Source organism: Syngnathus typhle, linkage group LG5 (genome assembly GCF_033458585.1).
Source record: "Syngnathus typhle isolate RoL2023-S1 ecotype Sweden linkage group LG5, RoL_Styp_1.0, whole genome shotgun sequence".
Taxonomy (NCBI): Eukaryota; Metazoa; Chordata; class Actinopteri; order Syngnathiformes; family Syngnathidae; genus Syngnathus; species Syngnathus typhle.
Genome location: NC_083742.1, coordinates 12468208 through 12488591, shown reverse-complemented (window position 1 = coordinate 12488591; position 20384 = coordinate 12468208). Strand labels below are relative to the sequence as shown.

The 20384-nt window shown below is 41.8% G+C and overlaps 1 protein-coding gene across 3 annotated transcripts; it reads right to left on the bottom strand.

The window, feature by feature from the left end:
* Positions 1-97: 97 nt before the first annotated feature.
* Positions 98-19773, bottom strand: homer1b (homer scaffold protein 1b). Of its 3 annotated transcripts, none has more exons than XM_061279351.1 (9): positions 19646-19773; positions 13396-13552; positions 11667-11798; positions 10574-10666; positions 8322-8470; positions 3871-4027; positions 3586-3696; positions 3444-3524; positions 98-3366 (listed from the first exon to the last, which is right to left on the bottom strand). In XM_061279351.1, exons 1-9 carry the CDS (start codon positions 19648-19650, stop codon positions 3175-3177), a joined length of 1077 nt encoding a protein of 358 aa, XP_061135335.1. In that variant the 5' UTR covers positions 19651-19773; the 3' UTR covers positions 98-3174. The 3 variants fall into 3 exon arrangements, with proteins under 3 accessions (XP_061135335.1, XP_061135336.1, XP_061135334.1); XM_061279352.1 differs by lacking the exon at positions 19646-19773 and adding an exon at positions 13786-13915; XM_061279350.1 differs by lacking the exon at positions 19646-19773 and having other exon boundaries at positions 13396-13910.
* Between the last annotated feature and the right edge of the window lie 611 nt (positions 19774-20384).

Sequence of the window (20384 nt, the reverse complement as noted above, 5' to 3'; positions counted from 1 at the left end):
TTTGATTGATGTGTTTTGAAAAACATCTCATTCCATGTTAATCCACAGAGTTGCATTAAATCCTGGAACAGGTCTGACCAGTCCACAAACATCAGTATCCTGAGGTACGTCTTTAATATCATGAGTTCAAAATTACTTTAAATAGTCAAAAATATTGCCGGTCCTCTCATACCTCTAAATACAATAATATTACCTACATTAAATACCATACATTACAAAACAAGAAAACAAAAAGCTTTTTATATCCACCGCTGTACAAAGGCATTCGTCAGCAATCAAGCATGTTATAATTAAGGTGTTCCACCTCCAAAGTCTACATTTGAGTAACGTTTCGGTACATGGGCCTTATTCCAGTGTATTAACCTGTGCAACTTATCGAGTATCACCGCGTGAAAGTCAAATCTAAATATATCGGGGTGTTTCGAAATAGTGGTTACACAGTGAAAACAAGGTGCTCAATTCATAATGTGATTTAGGACTGTTGAAGTCGCAGCATCTTGCGTGAGGTTTTTAAAATAAACGAGAGACCTTGAAAGTCAAAGGCAAAGATTTCCCAAAGATAATAATAATCGACCCGGTACATATCGGAGTATTGCACTGTTATGCATTTTCAGAATCAATATAGACAAAAGATTGCCATCTTATGCTTACAAAGTCCACTGTACTCTACAGTAACACTTTTCCATGGGTTAATACACAACAATAAGTCGTTGCACAGCGTTACTGCATTTGCTTTCCATCCATTTACATGAGTACAAAGTTGTCGTATATGGTTCTCTAATTAAAACACAATTATAGCCAGTGTAAAAAAAAACCAAAAAACAGTTCTGTGTTCACCCATAGGAGGGAAAAGCTGTGGCCGGTTTTACTCAGGGTGCAAAGTCACACACAAGAAGTGAATAGAACACTCTAGAAGCCCTTCGTGATGCACCGCTTTGACCAGGAGGGCTGCCACACAGGTTAGCGGTCAAGAGCAATTCACTTCCTGTTGGTCGGGTGAGGGGGGGGGGGGGGATCATCTGCATTGATGCGTGTGCAGTCCACTTGAAGAAAAAGTACCTGATAGAATGACAGAGAGGTGTTGTACAGAGCCTGCCTGGTATTGCTCAGTGTGAGTGCGCAGGTGTCGACCATCCGTGTCCCCAAAACAGGCACAACACACACATTTTACTATGTACAAAGAATCGGTATGTCCGCTGGCGTGTGCTCGGAAGGCACACTTTGAAGCTGAAGGTCAGAAGCTCCACACTCACGTACACACGCACGCCACACTGAGTTTGGCAGGAAGACGGCTCAGTTGCCTGCGACGGTGGAAGCAGTCTGGATGCGAGACACTCTCATGCCCCATCCGACCAGGTCACACGGCCTTCTGACGTTTCCGTGTAGCATGATAACGCCCATAGAAGGTTTCCATCTTCCATTAAGCAGTGGGGATTTTACATGAAGGGCAAATGGATAGCCAGATACAGCAGATGGGAAAAAGTCATGATTCAAAAATGTATGTACACAAGGGTGCCTTCAATTTAAAAAGAATTCAACTGCAGGTAGCACTGCATTTAGTACTGTCAACCAACTTTGATTTTAGTTTAAAATTGCCACAAGATGATAAAAAATCAATACATGGAACTCCTCAACTCACTTAAACATAGTTCATTGGCAACAAGATGCAGCAAGATGGTGCCAAAGCAACATTTTTAAAGAAAATGCAAATGGATGAAAATCACGAGGAGAAATCCATATATGCAGAAAATCACTGCAAATAGGAATTTGGTAATGCCAAAGAACTAAAACAACACCTAGCTAAGATAAAATGTTAAGTAAAACATAATGTGTATTGTATTGAAGACTTTGCATTATGATCTTATCTAGATAAAAATAGAAATTAATGGACTCTTCGGATGGATGGTCAAGGGCTTTGTCTTGGTATGTGGTCCATCTGCTGTAAAAGGTCAATGATTGCTTTTTTTCTAATTCATATAAAAAGTCCACTGCTATCAAGGAAGGTTTTGAAGTGTACCATATTGTAATGCGGTTTGGTGACAGCTCTGTGCGTCCAGACATTGGGAGCATCTGCAATGTTCCTTTGTGTTTTGGTGGAAAGTCGTCCATTAATTCTCCGGAACTGCGACACTTAGTTGCTTCTCTGTACAGTCGAGTCACTTTGAATCAGCGTAGCGTGAGGACAATGTTTGAAAAGATCTGGCAGCTTTGGCAACATTTTTTTCTTTACTGTCTTCAGAGCCATTATTTCCACATGACTTTCCACGTTTGTCAGGGGAGAGTGAAGTGGGGTTGGGGGGGGGGGGCGTTGCTACAAGCTGTGATGATGTAGTGTAGTTTTCGCAGTGACACAACAGATGGCACTGAGGCACAGTTAAGTGGGAGTGTGCACGTGGGCGTCTGAGAGGGGCTTGGAGTCCCATCACTTCAACAAGCAGCCAATTTGGGTATAATAATAATAATAATAATATCAGTTGTTCTTTCCCTTTTCAATTGAAAAATATCCAATTAATGTTATGTAATTGTTAATAGCCAATTAACTGATTAGTTTGGTGTTTTTGTTTTGGTTTAAATTGAGATTAATTGGTCGTGTTTCTCGTTTGTTCTTTGGAGCAAGAGAGTCAATGTCTAATATCAGCTTGGTTATCAATTTTAATTTATAAAACACAAGTAAAATATAGCACAAGACACAAATTGAAAAATTGTCTATGTATTGGTTTTGGAATATTAGAATATTATTGTCACTGACAATATTTCTCATCCTGACCAATGGGTGGCGAGAGCTTGGCGCCTTCACATTAATTACAATTAATTAGCGGGATTCAGGTGAAGAGGAATCAAATTAGTGGTACAAAATTCACAGTTGTGGAATTTTGGATGGAGAAGCAGCATGATATCTTCTAGCGCCACGCCATCGCCATCTATTGATTAGTATGAGAAATGTTAGTGACAAATTCCAGCTATCTAAAACAAATACACAGGCAATTATTTTGATTGTGTCAAACTGAAAATGGAAAGAAGGAATGATACATAGATTCAATGAGGCAAAGATGAGTCTCGTTATCTGAGCCACAAAGGGGGAAGATCGCAATCAGATTTTTGAGGGCTCTCAACTTCATCATGGGGAAGGTGGTTGTATGGCTCTGTAATGAAGACGTGTGGCAGCTCCTTTTCTTAGCTGGCCTCCTCTATGAGTCGGGCCAGAGTGTCTCTGAGCTCGGTCAGCTCAAAGATCTTGCCGTCCAGCAGCTCCAGCAGCGTTCGCAGGCTCTTCCTGAAGTTCTCCTGTTCCTCCTGAGTCTCCTCCAGCCGCTGCTCGGCCCCCGCCAGCTGCTGCTCCAGCACCCGACTGCGGAGCTCCGTTTCCTTTTGAGGGAGAAGCAAAAGGCACATTTGGGACATGACGGTGCCATCTATAATTCAGCAGAGGGACGAGGGCTGACCTCCAGTTTCTGGGAGAGAGTGTCTTTCTGCTCCATGAGGTCATTCATGTTTTCCAATTCTTCTTTTAGTTTTTCCATTTCCTGGAAAATGACAGCATAGAGTCAAATGGTGTAAAACAAGAGTGTCAAGTGGTCAACTCGCCTCTTCTTTGTCCCTCAGGGTTGCCTCCAGTTCCTCGATGGTTTGGTTGAGTTCTGTCTTCTGAGATTTGATGGCCGGGCTTTGGTTGCTCTGGCATTCGAGCTCTGTCACCTAAAAGGAGTTGAATGACATTGATCATGATCACAACTAGCTTCTCTTCATCTGAATGCCAAAACCTTTCCCTCCAAGCCTTACATGATGAGCGCTTCATTTTGCACCAAATGTATTTTGGGTATCAAAAAGAACACGTCACCACGCGGTGCACGAAATGAAGCCCCCGCTTACTCGTTTGTGTAGTCTCTCGGCCTCCTCCTGGTAGGCAGCCAGTTGTTGTTTCCACTGTTTGACGTTGGCAGTAGACTCCAGCAGAGCCGCTGTTAGCTTGGCATTGTTCCCCTTTAGTGCCTCCAACTCGGCTTCCCAGTGTTTTGTCATTGCCGGGCTGCGGGACACAATCATACGCGGTGATCATATAGTGACTTGAAAACACCGGACAGTTACAATTGAACATGACACAGTCAACGCTTGCACAGGGTGTAATCTATCGGCCTTGAATCAATCCACTTTTCTGCCAATTTTCTTTCATTCCATCGTCCAGCTGTCCTTTGTTAATCCATCCGCCGGCTCGCCATACATCCATTTAGCAACCTACAGACCAATCTCGCCATCATCACTCATCATCCATACGCAGATCTACCGCTCCATTAGCCATCAATGCCTCCATCCATCCATCAATCATACATAGCACATCTTAACCTAAAGACCTTTATATCCATCCATTCTTCCGTTTATCACCTCGCCATCCATTATCCAGCCATCATCTGTTCATCCGTTCACCGTTCAATCAGTACGCCATAAACATTTAACGCACCTATCCATCCTACACATCTAGTATTGCAGTCGACATCAAGACCAGAAGCCATCTCCCTATCAAGTCTCACCAATCGACCGTAATCTGAGATTATAGCCCCAGACTGTCCGAGGCCTAATCTAATCCAGATCCACAAGAAGATGAGAAGTGTGACCGAGGGAGAAAACGAATAAATTGTGAATGAGCGTTATGACAGAGAGAAAAAGATGTACATGCCGCAATGTTCAGAGTTGAGGTTTGATTTAAATAATAACACTTTACCTCCACATCACGTTTGATCTGTTGGCGGAGCGACAATCACTGCGGATGTTTAGATAATGCTCACTAGCTGCTTTTCAAAAACTAGTTGTTGGGTACAAAGGTCAACAAAAGTCAGGTGTCTTTGAAAAGGCCGGTCCTTAACATGCCCAACAATATTCAGGTTCTCTTCTGTTCTCCTCCCTTGTCATCACAAACACACCTACATGGAGATACAGAATTCCACTTTTTCCAATAGCAGCCACTCTCTGTGCACTCAGGGAGAAAAATCCCTGATCTAATTCACTCGACACTCCTACGGCGCCTTCACTTCTTACACAACAGCCGCCCCCTTCTTGGAGTGCAAATGTGTGTGTGTGCGTGTGACGCATAGGAGGGAGACGACACGCCATCCTACACATGTGAACTGACAGATACACACACACACACACACACACACACGCACACACATACATACACACACACGCTGTCACCAAAGCACGTCAATGTATAAACCCCACACAGGCGCTCAGAGAGCAGGAGAGACGTCAAGAAGTGAAGACGTACACGGACGGGAAAGGCAAAAGCTAGCAACGGAGCAATAAATGGAGAAAAATGGCGGTGATTGTCGTTCAATGAGTGACCGGAGGCTGAATTTGGGCTCGGGACAACGTGTGTGAGTCACACGGACGGTAAGTTAACTGATGTCTCGGAAATCTTAAACGACATTTTGCATTTGCTGAGTTGTTTTACTGGTATTGCTCGACAACTCAGTTGTACTATTTTCAATTTGTTTGTAACAGAGTATTTGTAGTTGAAGAAGTGTACACAAAACCTTTTGTGAACAGTTACTTCTGCACAATTTTTGGTTGGTGTGAATTTTGACTCTAAAGGTTTGTACCCACTTCTGCCATCTCATAACTCCTGAATAAACAATTTGTCGATTTGTCCTTGACTCTTCCCCAGTTAATAGAAAACCCCTCAAAGGATCAACTAAACGTGTGTGATTCCCTCGGTTTGTCTGCATCACACGTGCGCTGACGTTGCAGCATCGTCAGGTTACTTCTTCCCCCCTCACTGAACACCTTCAAGAAGCAGTTGCCATGGCAGCAGCGGAGGAAGGCGCTCACGGCGCCGTGACGTTCGGCATACGCAACGCCCCCGTTCACTCAAGACCACCGCCGAAAAAAACTGAAATAAAATTCCTCACAGGCCAACACATCAAGCGATGTATAAAAGCTGTCTGTCATCCTCCGCTTGCTGCCTCTGCTTCTGGCACCCACACATGAGGGCCTACGCTTGCAAAATGATCTGGGCTCAGCACACTCAAGCACCCAGTGAGTGCCGGTTTACGCACCAAAGTTCAAAAAAGTACACCTACAAAATTTGTCTCTTTAGCTATCATTTCATTAACAGATAATATGTGATTAGCAATAGCAGCAGGCAACTACTATGTATATTATATTGAACACAAAGAAGTGAGTGAATTACAAATTGTGTTATAATAAAATGGTCTTACAATATAATCGTGGCTGTGTTGGTTCACAATTGTTTTAATGGAAAACAAAATCGAATTAGTTTTTACTTGTTGATTGCTAGTTTTAAAATGAGAAGCCAGGGAAAAAAAATGTTCAATTATTTTTCTATTTATTTTTTAAAAGGGGGTTTGGGAACATAATATCTGCATTATCTTGCAATATCTCAACACTACTAAAAGTAAAGACAGCTTGAAAATTTGTACTTCGCAAGAAACATGACGTCAACGCACATTATTTGCTTAGTTTACACTTAATCTACTATCCAAAGTTCAAAATTAATAATTGATTGCAAAGCTCAAAATTATGCCACAAATCACTAACATCTTTAAAAAATACTTATTTTCAAAGGGTATAATGAAATTTCTTTTTCCTTTAATATTTAACAACTTTTTAAAGTCTTCCGTCTCTCAAAACAAACATTTCAACCAATACATTATTAATTCTAGTCGTAACTAGATAATAATTTTAAAATGGATCAAAAAGGATTTGTGTGTCCCCGGCCATTTACATTAAAGCATATCACACATTCAAGTGGTATTGGACCACGAATAATTTCTTCAAAATGCTCCTGACACATTGGGAAAAAAGTGTGTAGGATTTACATGGAAAGAAAATAAATTTGAAAATTGGTTGCACACAAAAAAAAATCAAGTTTCACAATTGCCCAAAATAAAATCCTATTCATGTTGTTGAAACATGACAATAATGCATGCAAACAATGTCCACACTTTTTTCAATGTAAATCCAACAGACTTTTTTTCAGGGCAGCACATAATAATGGCAAAACAAGGATGGAATGCTGCAGCCATCCTCTTTGCATATACCTCTAAAATGAGAAAAGACAGAGGTTTGCTTGTTATGTCCAAGCTTGCAGTGGCAAGTTCCCGAGTGGAGCCTGTCTCCCACGCATACAGCATTAAGAGACACACACACAACACACACACCTCGCTACAAGCTGCTCTGACTGCACACAGCTTCTCCTGAGCCATAAAGAATTCATGATGGAACATTGGGAATTCCAAAGCATTCATGCTTAAGATTTTAAACCCATTTGGAAACATATGATTAAATTCCCACCAAAGGCCTCCAACATGGACTTTCATTCGGAACTAATGAATGATAATACATTCCTTGATTGATGTCTTTAATTCAGACGATTGAGGAAAATTGAAATGATTGGTACAAGATTACAGAGACGTGACAGTAAATGATACATTCCTCGGAACATAGCAGCTCAATTTTGAAAAGAGAGAGAGCGCACGAGAGAGAGCGAGAGCAAGAGGGCGAGAGAGAGAGAGAGAGAGAGAGAGAGAGAGAGAGAGCAGAGCTTTTGTACACTCTTTTTTTCATTTCGTCTTTTTCCACCGCCCACTCCACACATTGTGTAAGTCTTATAGAACAAGTCATTGACACCTTTTTGGGCATAAATTGGAAAAACTGCCCATGTGCTGCACCTCCATCAATTATTTGAGATCTGATCTCACAACAGTGCATACGGATCTGATAAGGAACATAATCCACTGCTAAGAAGAGCAATAATACAGTAGCATGCACTGTCAGATACACACATTATTAGATTGCAGTTACATGTAAAAAGAAAGCATAAAGTTGGCTAGCATACTAATTTGATCAACAAGCATGTTTAAAATGGCCCCATAAACCATTCCTGAGAACCAATTGGTCCAATAGTACACAATCACTACACCAAAATATCACCATGTCCAAGTCATGGCATGCATATTTATAAGCTTTGAGCCTGATCTTTTTCTTTTTTACTTTTTTTTTTTTTTTTTGATATTGTAAACAGCAGTAGTCAGCCATGTCATGACAGCCCTATCAGAAAGAGCAGACTCGACAAGTCTTAAACTGCTCCCTAGAGAGGAGAGACATGAGAAAGCAGTGATGAATAGTGGGAGATTACCTCACCATGCTGACATGGCAACAGCCACTGAAATAAAAAAATATTGGCTCACACAAGCAAAAAAAAAAAAAAAGAGCAAAGTGCTAACTGTGCGCTTCAAAGTGACAAGACAGGAAGTAGGGCACCTGTGGCGGGTGCGACATGGCGGACGCCAGCGTGGGCGACGTACCTATGAGCGAAGGCCAGTGCGTTTTGTGACGGTTCTGGTCTGGAGTCTGAGTTGGGGGTCGTGTCACAGATTTCATCTGTGCCGTTGATATTTTCCATGGGTGGAGTCACAGGGGTCAAAGGTGACGAAAAATCCCCAGCTGGAGACTCCTTCGGGTGAAAGAAAAATTTGCAGCTTAGGTCATTTTTGTCATCACTCTGTAAATGTCAGAAGTACAAAAATTGGACTTTTTGATCAGCCGCAGTTTGATTACACTGTGTGAATCACGGCAAAAGCAAAAGGTAAGCAAAGCTGCTTTTGAAGTCCAACCCAAATATGTTCAGCCTAAAAAAAAATATGCCTCACTGTTCAACTCACTGTCGCAATATTTTTGAAAGTGCGCGCATACACAATTCATGGCTACATTTCATCAAGGCTTTGCGCAACAACAGAAAAATCTAGAACGACAAAGTCAATCTCCAGGGTCTTTTATTATAGCAAGCAGAGAACCTCATAAATGAATCATCTTTCCCATATACATAAATAGTTCACTGGGGAAATGATGGAGGTGTGTTTGTATGCGCTTGCTCGGCTGCTTCCAACACTGATGAACACTTTATGAGCACTCGCACGTGCTGATAGGTTGTGAAATAGCTCGCTGAGTAAATTGAACGAGTGCAGCTTATCTTTATGTCCCATACAAGCTGAGACAAATCATTTCAATGTTTCACATACATGAAACAGAGCTATTAGGATTTCGGGCTGGGTGCACAGTGCACAAACACAACGGCCCGGTTTGTGTAAATTCCTAATGGACGAGACGGAAGTCAGAGATAAGGGACAGATTATGTCTCTTGTTACACTTCCCGTTTCTCATTCAAAGTGGTCAAGTCCGATTGGGATTCGGCTTAATGGGAGAAGCATGTCGCGCTCTGCTTTAGTTTCCCCTTCCTCTTTTTTTTTAAAAGAACAATTCCTTCCAAAAGGGAGGCTTCGTTATAAAAATGCAAACTTTGAATAGAGGGAGATTTCCTCTCGTTTGTGATGGCGGCCCGATGATGCTAGCTTTCGTAACAAAGTTCCGTAAAGGCCTGTTAACAACATTTAAACGACAGCACATATGTCTCCTTTAAAATACACTCATTTCCTCCCACAAACTTCTATTATGTATGTAACATTCCATAGAAAAGCCTCACATGCAGACGACTTGTCATCCAGAAGAGCTTTGTTTATTTCAGTTCATGAATATAAAGTTGCCCATTATACAGAGTTAAGAGGCAAACACTCCCACGAGACAAAAGGGTTAGGGAAGCACGGTAAAAGGGAGGCAACCATCTTGAGTAACATCAAAATGGATGCTAAACACTTCATTAGAAGGCAGAGGAGCCGCTCGGCCAGCCTTCCGTTTTTTACCGCTTCTTCTGTTCAGAATTGCGGGATTGTGAGCTGGAGCCAGCTGACTTTGGGAACACCCAGGAATGGTCGCCAGGCATTCCCGGGGCGTATATAGAAACACATTTATGACTGTGGACTGTCAGTCTTCAATGAACTTAATTTGCGTGTGTGAGGAACAATTTCATTTAATACAGTAGAAGTCAAATAATATATTCCTCGTAGGACAATATTTAGCGCTCTGTTTTCATGAGCGGTGTAATTGTTGACGATGTCCGCAGGCAGGCGGATTTGCAGGAGGGGAGGACTGTGCCTCTGTGGTCACAGTTGACTTCATTCATTGCCAATCAAAGCGGCCTTCTTTCATTTGCTTTAATCCTCAGCAAAAATGGGAGAAGGAGACAGATTTTTGCATGCTAATACGCAACAGCACCTCACTACTGGTATGCTCTGGCCAAAATATTAGGTATGCCTAAACAATCTAAAAATGAGACCGAATACAATAGCGGTGTCCGATATTGTTCTTTTAGAAATATAATAATGCAAATGATCGGAGATGATTTGAATTCATGTTTACACTTGCTCTCACTCCTGCAAAATAACATCATGGCAAAACTATTGTTAAATTAATATTCTCATTTAAAAAATATAGATGTAATTCATCATAAAAAAAAATAAAAAATAAATGATTTTGAATCACATAAATTAGTTATGGTTTAAATATAAATATGCGCATAGTATAAATAAAAGAAAAAACGTTTTTATTTTTACATAGCAGTATAATAAACTTAGATGTTGTTATTGATCCATCTGTTTTCTCTAACACTTTTTTCATTTGAGTATAAAGGTTGAGGATGCTTTTTGGTTCTGACTTGACATACCTGAGATGGCGAAGTGGCCATTTCCATCTTCTCTTGGCTTTTCTCTTTAGCAAGCCGCGCTGCTTCTTTATACTCTGCAAACTTCTCTGCAAACTGCACACACACACGCAAATTTTAGTCACTGTGACGTGCAACATTACGATATTTCAAATGTTCCTTTAAATTCAAGTCTACAGTTGAGTGAAGGAGTGTCTGGTTGGAAACTTGAGTCACTCTCAGGTCTGCCATCTGTAGCTAGGCAGCCGGTAACTCAATAGCATTCCACTTTGGTGCAATAGGATAGCTCCCGTCTCATCAAAGCAAATCCAATAGATGTCAGTGTGCGACGTGAAGACATTGGATGTGCCGTACCACAAGATGTAGGGAACATATAATGAATCTTTATGAGTATTTTTTTGAAGAAGAATTTTGGGAGGGTAATAAAAGTCAATTAGTGTGTAAAAGTCACATCCAAGAGTAGAAAAATGTTGAAGGCCATGATTAGTGTTTGAAGGCTGCTTACTAATAACGGCCCCATGAACATAAAATTTATTGCTAATATAAACTGCTTTATCCCTATTTTATTGAGATTGCGGCGTATGTCTGGTGTAAGGGTTACTCGCACGACACAATTATTGTATTTGAAAATAATAGGCTTGTCAAATACATGGAGAATTATCAATTACTGCTTTACAGCGGAAGAAAGCCGAGCGTAAATACTATCCTGTACTAAATGTCTACCTTACATTAAAATTGAGGGCCTGGCAGCTGACCAAATCACATCAGCGTGTATAAAATCATGCACTCACATTTACGAGTGAACCATTGGATATAAATAACTTAAAGGAAAAAGGTGAAGGGATTTATGGGTATTATTAAGAGCAGCTATTGAGGGAAGGGGGAGAGGCCCAGCGTCGTACCTGATATTAATATCCCAGATAAAATGTGAAACAGGAAATACACGCTATATCAGCTTTGGTTATAAGCATCTTTATCTTTGCTTGGCTTGCCTGACACATTAGATGCGGCCATACTTTTGAGTTTGTTCTGGTTCTGCTGTGCAACACCTTAATCATACTAGAGAAAGGGGGGGGGGGGGGGAGGGCGTTGTTACCTTGGACAGATGATGTTCAGTGGAGAATCCCAGGCCGTAGACAGTGTTAGCGCGACTGTCCGCCCACTGGCCAAACTTCTGTGAGGTCTTTGTGAACGTCATGTTGGGACTGATGGTGCTGTTAATTATTGCCTGCGGCGCAGAGGAGACCCACTTAATACATTTTAAATGAACTTACTACAGTGTGTTTAATGTATCTGAGTGCATGTGCAGGTCAAATGGAGAAGCAGAGAAAGGGACTATTTTGGGTTCAGGTTAGTTGGGTTAACTAATGTTTAGGAATCAGAATGTCAATGGAAATGCTTAGTTTATTTGTTACATTTTATTTTAATATATTTTATTTACAATTTATTTATTCAAAATGTATTTGGTAACAAAAATAAGCTTGCAATAGCTGCAATGCATTTGCTGGACTATATATCAGTCAAAAAGAAAATCTCAAGGAATGTTTCTAATACCGTGGCAACAAAATGAAGCTTCGTGAGGACAAAATACTAGAAACACCTCTAGTATAAGCGCAATTCAATTGTTCAATATTATAGCTGATAAGTGAACAGTGAACCCCTCATCTTACCATCAACAAATCAATCAACTTTCCAGACCAACTAATCTTGAAACAACACTGTTTTTTTTCCCCATAAATTCTAGTTATAACAGACTCAAGCAATGGAAAGTGATTCTTCATAAATATCTCCAGACGTAGCAGAGCGCTCGAGACAGTGTTAAAAGGTCATGAATTATGTAGAGACTTTACTCAGCACACTTTGGTCAGTTAATAAGAATTGTTGGCAGCGACAAAAAAATCTTTTAAGTCTTCCATACTGTAATCCAACATCTCTAAAGCAGAGCTAATTAACAGCTAATCGATCAGTGGTGATGCTGTGGAACATTCTGATTAACTGACATCAATAAGAGTATGGCAAGGGTTATGTTCGGCATGCATGAGTGCTACATAATCAATTAATTTGCTCGTGTTAATGTGATGTGAGGTGCTGGAGGAAATGTTAAAGTTACATTATTATCATTACAGCATGTTCACCGTGGCTTTTCTTATTTACCATCTCGACTCTTATTCGCAACCCTCGACTTGATCATGAATGAATTATAACAATTATCTGAATATCTTGATGCATATTGCGCACTTGCGATTCAAGACAATGTCGAGGGAATTCAGAGACAATATATGTATTTGAAGATAATTCCTGAAAACGGAAAAATACTGGGATCTACGTAGTACTGAATTGTGGAAACCTAGTCTCAGGTTTTCTTTTTGTGTGTGGGTGGGAAACTACATACAATCTTCAAATCCCACTTATCACAAGACCAATTAAAGATAACATAGTAACATCCATTTGGAAGATTTTGAAGCCACATTCAATAAAATTGGTGATTTTTTTTAATCATTCAAGTTTGGCAGGCTTTTGAAGAAAACTCAGTCGTCTGTCAGATTAAGGCTGTACATTATATCAGACAGACTTGCAGATACAGCACATGTGCGGATAGTATTTATATGCATAGTCTCAGCACACACACACATAAGCACACATTGAAACATGAGCTACAAGTCCTATGACAGTGTGCAATGCTTTCACAGTGCTGAGCATTTAAAGAGCAGAAGCACCTCTTGCAAAGTTGTGTGAAAGCAGGACACCTTGATAAAACCAAGCCAGTGAGCAGGAGTTGAAGAAAGTGCATAATGCAAAGGCTGCAGGGAAGGACTTAAGCTCACCTTGGTACCATCCAGGCTGATGATGCGGTAGACATTGCGAGTACTGTCGTAAAAGTAGGACACGGTGACGGCATGCTTGCTGGTGGGCAGCCAGTTCTTCTTGGTGTTGGGGTCAATTTGGAAGACGTGGGCCCGCGTGCTGTAAATGGGCTGCTCCCTGAAGGGGACGAAAAAAAAGTTATGAACTTCTTTGTGCCGCAGTAGCAAAGTCTCCCCGAAGCCAACGCCGCTGCTGAAACTCCTGCTGTCCGCCGGAGAGCCGGATCTCCCGGGCAACTGAAAAACGAGCTCACCATCCCCCATCGTTACCAAAAAATAAAGTCCAAACCAGAGCGACTATGAATGTGCATCGTCCAGTATGCGCAGGTGTATTCTTGACTATAAACGCACGCATTAAATGGAGAGTAATTGTGTCATCATCATTGCCAGCCAGCTGCAGTCATGCAGTCTTTGCCCTCTTTTGCAGTCAGTGGCGTCTCTCTATGCGCCGATATGGGAATGTCTGCAGCAACGAGCGAGGGTCACACAGGCGAGAAAAGAAAGCGTTTAGGGCTAAATATAGACAGTAGGCCACGCTTTGCTGCCAAAGACACACCCCGCTGGGCACCACTTTCCACATGGACTAACTTTCCTGCATGTGTGTATATAGAAACAGACCCTGTGGAACACTCTCAAAGGAACAAGTGCACCTGTCAAAGAATCCAAATAGTTTGGTTAATTCATCTAAAGGCTGGATTAATTTTTTGTCCAACTCTTCTATTATGGGAAGGCCACAGACAGCAAAATATATTTGGAACTACTTTTATTTTGTGCAAAACTTTATAGAAAGTCTTTACAGGGGGGTGGCGGTAGCAATCCCCGCTTGCTTTTAAAAGTATAAGATGATAATTGGTTCAATGAATTGATTTATACAACAATTCAGAGGGATGGACGCAGGCTGTTCTCATATTTATCAATGAAACACGATGACATTCACCACATGTCGGTGGAGCTCAGAATCTGGCCGCCTGCCTGCCTTGATCAAATCCACCAAAATCGTGTTACACCTGCGCCACAACTTAGACCTGCTTTTATCCGGTCTAAATTCTGTTTTCCTTCACGACGGACCACATTCTCTTTGTAAAATATTGTTGTTGGATTTATATCAGTGTAGCTTATACGCGTGATATAAAGCTCCATGATGGGTTCATCTGATTTGACTTAATTCCTTATTGACCTTTGTATGACACCCAAAGAAGAGTCTGGATTGACCCCTGCCAGTGGAGGACACTCAAGTCTTTGGATTCTCCATTCATGCATCTGTCTCCATTGCTTCATTGCTTTTTTTAACCATTGACATTGCCCTCATCCTTGACAGCATTGAGTCGGCTTTTCGGGTACAATCTACATTCAGTACACACTCACACACCCAGTCAAAGCACAGGGTGCAGGGGGAAGACATTCTGAGCTGGCAGTGCTGGCAGAGCGGGAGATAGAGAAGTGCTTACACTGCACTGAGGGGGTGATGAGGGACATCAAAGGCTTGGTGTATAAATGAATATTAAAATTCATCAGCAGTACCCCCTCCTGTGTGTGATTAGCCCAGACTGGATAAGACAGAACAACACAGAAACAGGGGGAAGTTGGTCGGGAGGAGCCTGATGGGGGAACGGGGGGCGCATAGGAAGCGCGAGAGTGAATTTGGGCTGATTACTTCTCCTCCAAAAAGCTGCTTGTGGAGTGCAAATTATCATAATCATGGACAGCAGTGCAAGTGGCGGAACTGTGAGTCATTGCAACTGTGCACACAACACACAAGCACGGCCTGTCTGTGTGATCTGTGCAATAGCTGCTTGGCAACTGGCGTCCCATCGCATTGCATAATTCGACAAAGCTGCTGCGGCTAATTTGGCTTGTCGCTCACTTGGGCGCGCATCAAACACCACAACATTCCTGCGCTTTGATTCTCACCTGAATGCCCGAGCGTTTTGTTACAATATGTGACACCCACCGGTTGGCGGGAGAAAAAAAGGGCCGACCTACTTCGACATTCATGTGATGTTTTTTTTCCTTCATGTGTCCTTGAAACAGTTCTTCATTCATTTTAATCAGCAGCTAAATTACATCGTAGTTATTTCCTGGAGGTCTGTTGCGATCATAACTGACCCCGTTTGCTCTCATAATTTATTAAAAGGGATGTCAACCCCAAAATTTTCTTTAGAATAATATGCTGTGTTTGCTTTCATTAGAGTAAACACATAATTCTGATACATATTGCTTTTGTGGAATACAAATTCACCTGTTTTTAAGCATCTTAGGTGGCTGCCGTCTTGCCACTTGCTGATGACTGATTATGACATCACAATTGCTCATGGCTCAAGTAATAACCAATCACGGCTCAGATGATGGTCATCCAGTGAAATGAGTAAAAATAGGTGCGTTTTGGTGTTAAATTCATATTCCACAAAAGCAGTATTATCCAGAATACTGTGTTTAAGACTGTTCTAGTTGCCTAGAACATAGAGTAAAGAATTTTGGGGAGGTTGACTTCCCTTTAGAAAATACATGGGAAGAATTGTATATGATATGAAAATCGCAATACTGAGGAAACAAAATCATATTTGGAATATTTTTTTTCCAAATGATTCACACCTCCAACAGATGAAGTACGTCTGTTGTCTGGTTGGGAGTCAGTCGCCTGTGAGGCATGACAGAAAGACACGCGCACACATGCACACACACTTCTTCAGTTGGAGCTGGAGTTGTCTATACGATGCACCGCAGGGGCTTGTTGCACAGATGTGAACAACTTCACTGTGGAGCCAAGCTGCTTTCACTTGTGTCACTTCATCATGCAAAAAGGCTGCATGCTATTTTCTACTTCGGTCTGTCCCCCTTTAACTATGCAGCTGCCTCTGTTTTGTGCAGGAAAAACAAACATTGCATAATAGTTGTCCATCCCAGGAGAGCTCACTTTCCTTAGACACCTTGACCCCCACGCAGTACCCAAGAGGCTTTTCTTCTTGAGAATTTTTTTAATTCCACAGAGAAGCGCTTGAAAGAGAGTTGAGCTCACATTAGGTGGAGTGCTTTTTAATGAGTGCGCGTCAAGCTGCTCTATTTACTGAACGTGCCTTAGATGACCCCGTTTGTAACTTTCCCCTACAGTACACACGCCTGATAACATTGGGGGGGCAAGAATTGATAGTATTTTCCTATTGAAAGTTGATAGACATCTCTAATTGTTGTCCACATTCCCCAACGTGTCATAACAGCAAGCAGAAAGAAGCTTGGTATTGAACCAAGGGTGACGAGGGACAGGTAAGAAAAATCACACTGCACTTCAAAAAATTGGGAAAAGAGAAGATTGGCCCAGTTTAGTCATTCTTGTGGAAAGCAGGAAATACTATCAGTCAGTGATCACGTACCTCTTTAAGGTACATGACGGAGACTCCGCAATGAAGTAGTCAGTGACTTTTGCATGCTTTTGCAATTAAAAAATAGAAATCGAAGAACTGGTACTAATACTTCTGGCTGTAGCTCCAAACTGGCAACAGCTCAGTGTTGTGACAGTGCCAGCAGTTGTTACAGTAGTGATCCTCAAAGTGTGGTACTTGTAGTACCACTAGTGGCAGGTAGGGCTCACTCTAGTGTTATGCAAAAGAATCACTGCCCAACACACGTTGTAATTAACTTTTTGCCACAACATATTTTCATTTAATCTAAAAGTCAGTCATGTAGGGTAAGTACAATTTGTATTTGTTCAAATTGAAGTGAAGTATTTTTACAATAATATCAAATGTATTTTTTAGGAATAAAATATAAAACTCCTGTTTTTATTAGCATTCTCCCTAATGTATGTCTTTGGTCACGTACATTTGTTGTTATTAAATTAACATTGCAGCAATAATAAAAGTAGAAGCAAAACCAAAAACAAAAAAAATAGTACAAAGTGTTCTAATGGGAATAAAGTGCCTGGGGTTAAACAGTCAGGCTAATAATTTCGTACAAATGTTGCCAATTTATTTAACTAATCAATGTATTTATTTATTTATTTATTGCAAAAAATATAATAACAAAATTGTTTCACAAAAAGTTTTTCCTGGGAATTATTTTTGGCCAAAACAAGTGATTTGGGTAAAACCAATTTATGTTTAACTGCTGTTTACTAAAAAACGAATGAGGTAGAAACAAACATTTCTTGTGTGATGGAATAAGAGAGTCTAATCTTTCATTTAATATTCTGTGAGCTAGAAAGATCAGTCAGAATGCTCTAAATTGGCTAGCACTCAAGAGATTGTCTTTTTCTTTTAAAAGACTTGCATTAAATGAATCTGATTGTGAGTGATTGGTTGTCTCTTGATGCCCTGTGATTGGCTGCGGACTAGTCCAATCCTGCTAGTCTAATGAGGACAAGAACTGTTTAAAAAAAATTGGATTGATGGTAGGAGTTTAGCTGATACCGTAGGGCAAACGTCAATACTTACATGTTGCCATGACAACAAACATTTTTCTTTCCATTGGTTTACATGAAAGCATTGATGTTATGTCCAACTAGAAAGTGTAATAGGCATAGACTTGAACCAGGAGTTTGAAATGTAAAAGACGATTGTAATTAGGTGCCAGAACCACACGTTCAGACTTCCTCAAAGAATCTGTGCAGGTACATACCAACACATGGAGCCTTGCTGTGCTCTCAATCGCATTTGACATGTTCCATTGGATCAATTGACTCACTGTGTCGGTTGCATAAGAGTACCTTAGTCACCAGCGTGGCAGAACTTGGCAAGAGCTGCTGCTAGGTGGGAGACCGTTGGATGGATGGATGGATGGATGGATGGATGGATGGATGGATGGATGGATGGATGGATGCATGGATGGATGGATGGATGGATGGATGGATGCATGGATGGATGGATGGATGGATGGATGGATGGATGGATGGATGGATGGATGGATGGATGGATGGATGGATGGATGGATGGATGGATGGATGGATGGATGGATGGATGGATGGATGGATGGATGGATGGATGGATGGATGGATGGATGGATGGATGGATGATGTGCTGCTGCCCACACAGTGGGAGGTGTGAATGCGCTCCGGAGAAGCCTTCTGTGCATTATAACTAATGCAGGAGTTTTTGGCTGGAATTGCACCATGCCTCGCACCATATTATCAACCTCCTGGTGGGTCATTAATCCCACTAAACTGTGGGAGACATCTGTTAATGAAAGCAAGGCCTGGTGGGAGTTAGGGACCACTGGGCTCAAGAAGGGCGGGTGGGAGGCATGAAAATGAGCGCTGTTGCACACCAAGCAGGTACATCGCGCTGGTGGGCGCATGTTGGAGGAGATATTTAAGGTCACAGCTGCTGCCATGGAGACAAGATGCCACTCTCAGTCACACAAATAGCGTTCAGCATTGTCAAGACTTCCATCGAAAGACCCGGAACAGGATGTACAGAGCGTGGCAAAATAGATGTCTGATGACACATTGGAGGAAAGAAAATCACATATTTATGCCCATGTTCAAAACTTACATAACTGTCTATATTGTAGGCTGGGAGAACACAGTGTGATGGCGAGGTGGGATTGTTTCATTCGCCAAGGAGTTTTCACATTTGCTTGTGCAGCTTCCCATCTTCCACGAATCACTTAACAAGAAATATGGCATGAAATTAAATACGGTTTTAAAAAAAGGGGTGGCGAGGGGATATATTTGATCTTATTGAAGCTGAATGAAATGGTGTTCATCAAGATTGCTCATTTGACAGTAGTTAAAATTAACATTCGGGCCAGGTCAGGGGGTTCGGACATTTTAGTAATACACCTTTGAATACCTCTCAGACGGTTCATATCAAAATCAAGAAGTGATATATTTATTTCAGCTTTGTAGCTTGGACCTCAATACACTGGGTAACTTGACACAATGTACTGGAATTTATATGGAATATAATTGGGGAAGGAACTTTTGTACTTCCGTTTTGCCTTACTTTGGGAACAAACTATCCCTTAGGAATCTCAAAGTTAGGGGATGAATGCAACTTTCCACGTTGGGCCTTAAGTCCGGCTTATTAACAGACTTAATTAAGAACAAGGTTCATTTGAAGAGCATTTTATGATCAAGCACATCACTCGAATATGAATCATTAAAAAGGTGCATTTTAGTATTGTGTCTGTAACATAAAACGCTTTGCATCTTTGCTGTGTTTTGCATGTCCACAGAGGGTAGTGTGAGGCGAGCTGTGATAATAACCTAATCACTTACCCCATTGTTGAGGCTGAAACGCAAGGCGACACCTCTGGTAACAAGAAGCAATCTCGCTCGGATAAGACGCTGCGTCTGTATGATGGTGTTGTGTCCACACTGCAGCCTCCTCTGCTCGATCACCGTCGGTTGCGTCTGCAGGAATGTGATGACAAGCGCTCCATCCCCCGCGGCTGGCTGTCACTGCGCGGACCCACGCAGAAACGTTGCCGTGCGCATGGCTCCAAATCCGAGGTTCGTCCTCCCTCCCGGCGTCGGAGCTGGAGATCCGACGAGGTGCCGCGAGGCGTCAATGACCGATTCCAAGCTGGAGGAGGAAGAGGACGAGGAGGATGCAGAGGAGGATGGAGAAGCCCCGCTTCGTGGAATGGGAAAGACAAACCAGAGGCGGTTGATAACACACAGCAGCAGCAGCAACAACGGCAGCAGCAGCAGCACAGTGTCCACCCGCCTCCCTCTCCCTTATTACCATTGGCTCACAAGCTACACCCCCACATTTCTATGAGTGCATCATTTCTGCGCTGCTCTTGTGCGCCTGACTGCAGTCGATGTATATTGTTTATAATGACAATGTATAAATCAAAAACGATACGTATGTAAATGTATCATATAGGTTTGATTAGGTTTCCACATCTGGTTGCGAGTGATGATGCACCGTCCGCCTTCCACCCACGGAGCAGCGTGTCACTATCGAACTTCCGACGTCACCGCACCTTCCTCCGCAGTGACGTCACTGGCT